This window comes from Sapajus apella, unplaced genomic scaffold, assembly GCF_009761245.1.
Source record: "Sapajus apella isolate SASKATOON/1434 unplaced genomic scaffold, GSC_monkey_1.0 scaffold12, whole genome shotgun sequence".
NCBI lineage: Eukaryota > Metazoa > Chordata > Mammalia > Primates > Cebidae > Sapajus > Sapajus apella.
In genome coordinates, this window is record NW_022436952.1 from 24,846,070 (window position 1) to 24,853,602 (window position 7,533).

Below are 7,533 nucleotides of genomic sequence, written 5' to 3' on the forward strand. Positions count from 1 at the left end.
CAAAGTTCTGGGATTACAGGCGTAAGCCACTGAGCCCGGCCTCTTGCCGTGTTGCATTCCTGCTGTTACGTGGCAGACGGTGTGGGAGGCTTGGGTGGGAAGCTATAGCAGCCAGGGCAGGTGGCAGTAGTGGTGGTTTCCAGGGCACAAGCTCTATGCGTTCTCAGTCATCGGAGCTGGACACAGAGGGTGGGACTGCGGCTCAGGACACACACCTGGGATGACCACACTCCTATTGTGTGCTCATTGTTTAATCTGCCTCTTACCTTTGGGCCATTTGGCTTTTGAATCCTTCACTATGCCTAAGCCAACAAGGTGGTAAGTGATATCTCTCTCCTAATCAGCCGTACCTCCTCCACCCACTAACTAGCAAATGGTGGGTTAAGGGTAACAGAAGTAAAAAGAGGCTTAGCTCTCCGGAGGTGTTTGCCCATGTATAAGTATGCTCATGTATAAGTAGAGGTTGGGCAGGTTTAGGCGCCAACGGGTGCCAAAAGACTCCTGGGCAGGAAGAACTGGAAGACAAACTTGTTCTTTCTCCCTTCCTCTCCCTCCTCTTCCAGCTTGCCTCAACAACAGCCCAATAGGAGAAAGAAGAGACGGACAATTTATTCCACATCACTCAAGCTCAATCAAGGCAGGGAGAAAGCAGAGGAGTGCAAAGCTGGCCCGACGTCCTCCCTTTCTCACTCCTTGCAATAATGAGGACCAACCTATTCAAGGGCTGAGGGGAAGATGAGGAGACTGGGTCAGATGAATGGACAGAACTTGGTGCCAGGAGTTCAGAAAAGGTCACAGGTGTGTATCCTTCTGCTCAGGATCCAAGACTCCCTCCTGGATGATGGGGGTGTCTGTGATCATCTGCACACTTGGAGATTCTTCTACTGAGCCGAAACTTCTGCTGCAGGACACGGCGCCACTGGGGTGGCTCAGAATCAGACTCCAGAAAAGTTTATGGTTGAAGTAGCAAAAGATCGCTGGGAAAGGACAGGGACGGGGGAGAGGAAACTTGTGAGTGGGAGGTAAAGTGACAAGCAGGGTGAGGCCCAAGGGAAGATAAGACCCTAAGAATCTAGCCCTGGAGATTGCCACACTCTTCCTTCCACACTCCCTGCCCTCACCCACCCATGTCCCTTCCTTCCCCCAGGGCCCTCTGGCCACTCACCACAGGTGACATATAGGACAAACACCAGCCAACCAATGAAATAGCTCCAGCCAATGGGGATGGATACATTCCTCTCCACCTCGAAGATCCAGATGTTAATGGGGAACAGCATGAGGGTGGAGAAGATGAAAGTGACTAGGAGACAGCAAGCAGAGAGGTCTCATTGTCATGCAAGAGTCCCATGGTAGGGGGATGAGGGGGGTTCTTCCTCATCTGCTATGCTACTGCCACAAACCACATCACCACGCACAGGGTGGCTAGCCCCTGAGGTTTCAGGAGTCAACCCCTCCACTTCTACCTCTCCTATGACCAGGAAATGATGTAACTCAATTATTGGTTCTGTTCTCCCACCACCCACAAAACACCCACACCACCCCCAAAGAAAAGGGAGAGGGCTGTGCATGGTGGCTCACACCTGTAATCCCAGCACTTTGGGAGCCTGAGTCGGGTGAATCACAAGTTCAGGAGTTTGAGACCAGCCTGATCAACATTGTGAAACCCCGTCTCTACTAAAAATACAAAAAAAAATTAGCTGGGCATGGTGGCAGGTGCCTGTAATCCCAGCTACTTGGGAGGCTGAGGCAGGAGAATTGCTTGAACCCAGAAGGCGGAGGTTGCAGTGAGCTGAGATCGCACCACTGAACTCCAGCCTGGACGACAGAGCAAGACTGTCTCAAAAGAAAATGGAAGAAGAGGGAAAAGGGCCTAGGAAGATGCAGGCTAGGAGAACAAAGGAACTTTTCCAGAGCTAGGAGGCACCTTCATAGAAGCTCAAGATGGTCCCGACCAACCCGAAGGAGGGCAGTTTCTGAACAGCAGGCAGATAGGGCAGGTGCAACCAGATGGTGAGGACGAGGCCCAGCCCCAGAGTCAGTTTGAAGCTTAACTTGGCCAGCTTAAACATGGGCTGATTTGTCCACATCTTAAAACTGTCTGGGGAAAATGACAAACAAACAAGATCAACTAAAGATTTACAAGATAACTTGATGTCTATGTGCCTAAGTGAAAAAAAGATTTACAAAAGATGAAACGTAATAACATGAGCAAATACAAGAAAATGTACAGGTCCATTAATAACCAGAGAAATGCACATTTGAAATAACAATGAAATACTGCTTTCACTTCTTAAATAAGCCAAGATTCTTGATAATGGAGATTGTTTGATAAACTCAGCCGCATGCAAATGAATCTCAGCAGAAAAAATGGACAGAGGATTTCAACTGCAATTCTCCAGAGGAGTACAAATGTCTGATAAACATGAAGCTCGGCCGGCACAGTGGCTCATGCCAGCACTCTGGGAGGCCAAGGCAGGTGGATCACCTGAGGTCAGGAATTGAAGACCAGCCTGGCCAATATGGGAAACCTGTCTCTACTAAAAATACAAAAATTAGCTGGGTGTGATGGTGGGAGCCTGTAATCTCACCTACTCAGGAGGCTGAGGCAGGGGAATCACTTGAACCCAGGAGACAGAGGTTGCAGTGAGCTGAGATAGTGCCATTGCACTACAGCCTGGGTGACAGACCAAAACTCCATCTCGGAAAAAAAAAAAAAAAATTGCTTCTAGACCTGTAACTAGACTAAAAGAAAATAAATAAAATAAATAAAAGAGTCAAGTAAAAGATAAATCTATTAAGTTGAATATTATCTTATAATAAGGAAAGTTTGTTACATATTATAAACATAAAAGTTTAAATAATATATATTAAATGACAAAAATATAGACATGTGCCACGCAATGATATTTTGGCCAATGATGGACCACATATACAACAGTGATCCCGTAAGATTAATGGAGTAAATATAGAAACCTGATATCTGGCACTTGATACTGGCATTGCAGATAAAGTAGGGGAAATGATTGATATTCAGTAACAGTGCTGAGACATATAGTTTTCCATATGAAATAATACATATAAATAAAAACATACGTACCATCTAGGTTTATGTAAGTATACTCTGTCATGTTCACGCAACAAAATCACCCAACAATAAGTTTCTCAGAATGTATCCCTAGCATTAGTCAAAACATGAACATACTTTAAATAATGTAAAATTGTTTTTAAAGGATGAGTACAACTATGTCAAAATCATTCAAAACTTGTTCAACTAAAAATAAAAAGCCCTGGCAAGGCATGGTGGCTCACACCTGTAATCCCAGCACTTTGGGAGGCTGAGGTGGGCAGATCACAAGGTCAGGTGTTTAAGACTAGCCTGGCCAACATGGCGAAACCCTGTCTCTACTAAAAATACAAAAAATTAGCTGGGCGTGGTGGCAGGCACCCGTAATCCCAGCTACTTGGGAGGCTGAAGCAGGAGAATCGCTTGAACCCGGGAGGCAAAGGTTGCAATGAGTCAAGACTGCACCACTGCACTCCAGCCTGGGTGATAGAGCAAGACTCTGTCTCAGATAAATAAGTAAATAAATGAATAAAAATTTAAAACCTGGCCGTCTTTGAGTAGCTCCATAGAGCAAGGCACTTACATAAGTTTTGGAGCCAGACACACCTGCGTTGCAATTCCAAATCTGCCATATTAGGTTGATCCATATGAAATTGTTCCTTTTGTAGGTGAAAAGCAGTCAAATATTAGCATGTCATTTGGTTCAATCTAATAGCTTTATGACTCTGAGCAAGGTACTTAATCTCTCTAAGGCCCAGTGTTCTCATCTGTAAAATAGGGACAATTATCCCTATCTCTTAGGGCGGACTGAGGACTGAATTGAACAAATGGAGTAAGTGTACAATAAATGATAGCTTTTGTTTCCCCAAATTTATTATAAGGACACAATACTTTCATAATGGAAGAAAATAAGAGCTGTGTGATTTTTTCGTGCTAAGGAGAGTGAAAAATTGGAAATAAGGGTCAAAAACTCTGGTTTTCCCCAGGAGCTGAGAAAGAATGCCCAATTCCTGAGGGGTGAGGGAAGAGTATAACCAGAGACTAACAAGAATAACAGACAGGCTAGGCGGTTGGCTCACGCCTATAATCCCAGTACTTTGGAAGGCTGAGGTGGGAGCATCACGAGGTCAGGAGTTCAAGACCAGCCTGGCCAACATGGTGAAACTCCATCTCTACTAAAAATACAAAAATTAGCCAGGTATGGTGGCATGTGCCTGTAGTCCCAGTTACTCAGGAAGCTAAGAGCCAGGTGTGGTGGCCAGGGCCTATAGTCTGAGCTTCTCAGGAAGTAAAGGCAGGAGGATCCCTTGAGCCCAGAAGTTTGAGGCCGCAGTAAGCTATGATTGCACCACTGCACTCCAGCCCGGGTGACAGAGTGAGACCCTGTTTCTAAAAACATCAACAAAACAAACAAACAAACAAGAATAAGGAATGAAGCAGCTGCAAGAATTCAGGAAGGGAAGGAAGACAGAAGCCAAACGTAGCAAAAGGAAAATGGTCCAGAAATGCAAGGCTGGAGGCAGAAGGAAAGGTAAGCGTGTGGGATCAGAGCCTGAGAGGGAATATTGCAAGAAGTCCTCTCAAAGCTCTGGGAAGGCAAGCCTAAGGAAACCCCCATAATGAGTGATTCCCTTGTGCTAAGAGTCCATGTCCCTCACAACTTTTTTTTTTCCTTTTCTTTTCAGACGGAGTTTCGCTCTTGCTGCCCAGGCTGGAGTACAAAGGCACGATCTCCACTCACTGCAACCTCTGCCTCCCGGGTTCAAGCAATTCTCCTGCCTCAGCCTCCTGAGTAGCTGGGATTACAGGCATGTGCTGCCACCACACCCAGATAATTTTTGTAATTTCAGTAGAGAAGGGTTTTCACCGTGCTAGCCAGTATGGTCTCCATCTTCCAACCTCAGGTGATCTGCCCCGCTCAGCCTCCCAGGGTGCTGGGATTACAGGCATGAGCCACCTCGCCAGGCCCAATTTTTATTTTATTTTATTTTATTATTATTTTTTTTTTTAGAGACAGATGTCTCACTAAGTTGCACAGGCTGCTGGACTCAAACTCCTAGCCTCAAGCAATGCTTTTGCCTCAGCCTCCTGGGTAGCTGAGACTACGGGTGTGCAGCACCATGCCCGGCTCTCTCACAGCGTTCTTAGAAACACAGATTTGGCTCTGGGTCTTATCAAAAGCAGTGACATTTTCCATTGCACCAACCAAATCTATTTAGCCAGGCCACGGGACGAGAAATGATCATTGGAGGCCTCAGTGTCAGTGGAACCGTCTTGCAGGCCAAAAATAAAGATGACCAGAGAGAGGGAACAAGAACACATCCAGGGTGCAGACATAGAGGCCAAGATAGGCTGGAGGCCTGGGCTGGGATGCGGGGGGAAGGGGCTCACCTTTCCCATTCTCTAAATCGGAACAGCTCCTGGATTTGCAGGAGTACAGGAGTCCCAGGGACATGATGTGGGCTGATGTGTAGATTCTGTTGCTGACATCTTCAGGCCAGCGCTGGTAGAAGGAGCTCCTAGAGAGGTACAGCCATTTCTTGGAGAAGGCCATGACCAACAGTAGGATAAAGGCAGCCAGGCTGAGCTCGGAAGCCAACACCTGGGCCATCCAGTGGAAGCTGTGTGTGATTCTCCATTGAAAGGGCAGCAGAGAGTTCCGGCGCTGGTTTGAGGATGTGCTACTGCTGAGGGAGTGGGTGGAGGGTGGCAGTCTCCCATCTCGTCCCAGCGCACCTCTGCCCCAACCGGCCTTCCTGCTCTTCCTTTCCTTTCCAGGTCTCTGATGTTGGTCTTTTCCTCCTTCTGACCTCGGGAACTCATTCCTAGGGTCCCCTGCATCCATCTTGAACATCACTTCTCCCACTATCTCCCGGTTCCCTTCCAGGCTAAGTCGTCTCTCATCTTTCAGATATTTTCATCAGCTGCCACCATGGAGCCTGGGGTCTGAGAAAGAATGAGGGAGTCTAATAAGAGACCTTGATCTAATAAGAGACTCTTGATCCAAGAGAAGGCCCCAACCCATTCAGCGGTGCAGTTGTCCCTCTCCTAACTGCCACGGAATTTTCCTGGGGCACAGTGAGATGGGTGGGGGGGAACCAAGGTTTCAGCTTTTTTTTTCTTTTTTTTTTTTTGAGACTGAGTCATGCTTTGTTGCCCAGGCTGGAATACAATGGCTCACTCAACCTCTGCCTGCCTCCCAGATTCAAGCAATTTTAATGTCTCAGCCTCCCAAGTACTTGGGATTATAGGCACACACCATCATGCCCAGCTAATTTTTGTATTTTTAGTAGAGACAGGGTTTCATTATGTGGGCCAGGCTGCTCTCAAACTCCTGATCTCAGGTGACCCATCCACCTCGGCCCCCCAAAGTGCTGGGATTACAGGTGTGAGCCACTGTGCCTGGCTTTTGTTTTTTGTTTGTTTGTTTGTTTGTTTGTTTGTTTTTTTGTTTTTAAAGAGAGACAGGATCTTACTCTGTTGCCCAGGCTGGAGTGCAGTGGGACAACCTTGGCTCACTGCAACCTTGAACTCCTAGGTTCAAGTGATTCTCCCACTCCAGCCTCCTGAGTAGCTGCGACTATAAGATTGTGCCACCATGCCTGGCTAATTTTTCAATTGTTCGTAGAGATGGGGTCTAGATATTTTGCCCAGGCAGGTCTCAAACTCCCGGCCTCATGAGATCCTCCCCACTTGGCCTCCCAAAGTATTGGGATTATAGGCGTGAGCCACCATGCCTGGCCCATGGCTTCAGCTCTAATTCTTTTTTTCTTTATTATTATTTTTGAGACAGAGTCTCGTTCTATGGCCAGACTGGAGTGCAGTGGTGCAATCTTGGCTCACTGTAACCTCTACCACCCAGGTTCAAGCAATTCTCCTGCCTCAGCCTCTCGAGTAGCTGGGACTTCAGGCGCACACCACCATGCCCGGCTAATTTCTGTATTTTTAGTAGAGACAGGGTTTCACCATGTTGGCCAGAATGATCTTAATCTCTTGACCTCGTGATTCTCCTGCCTCAGCCTCCCAAAGTGCTGGGATTACAGGTGTGAGCCACCACACCCGATCAGCTCTAACTCTGGAAATCCTTCTCCTCAGGCCACAGCTCAGAACTGTGGATCTGTTACCTCCCTCCAGCTTCTGCCTCCCTTTACGTATGAGCAATGGTCTGTGAGAGGCCCTCCTGTGGTCTGAGATGGTTAATTTGTCCTCACCAAACCTCATGCTGACATTTGCTCCCCAGTGTGGTAGTGTTGGGAGGTGAGAGGCCTAGTGGGTGGTGTTTGGGTCAGGGGGGCAGATGCCTGGTAAACAGATTAACACCTTCCCTGAGATCTCACTCTATTAGTTCCCCACAATAGCTTGTTGTTTAAAAGAACCTGATACTGTTAGCAAGCCAGAGGGCTCACTGCCTGATGCGCATAGCAGCCAATACTCCAATACTAGGGCACTAGGTTTTAAGAAAAGAAAAG

General features: G+C 47.2%; 1 protein-coding gene across 1 annotated transcript; it reads right to left on the reverse strand.

Annotated features, from left to right (window-relative positions):
- Nucleotides 1–587: 587 nt before the first annotated feature.
- Nucleotides 588–6,117, reverse strand: ODF4 (outer dense fiber of sperm tails 4). The gene is made up of 3 exons (XM_032280339.1): nt 5,456–6,117; nt 1,166–1,300; nt 588–977 (listed from the first exon to the last, which is right to left on the reverse strand). The coding sequence occupies exons 1-3, from the start codon at nt 5,916–5,918 to the stop codon at nt 793–795; spliced, it is 783 nt and encodes a 260-aa protein (XP_032136230.1). The 5' UTR covers nt 5,919–6,117; the 3' UTR covers nt 588–792.
- Between the last annotated feature and the right edge of the window lie 1,416 nt (nt 6,118–7,533).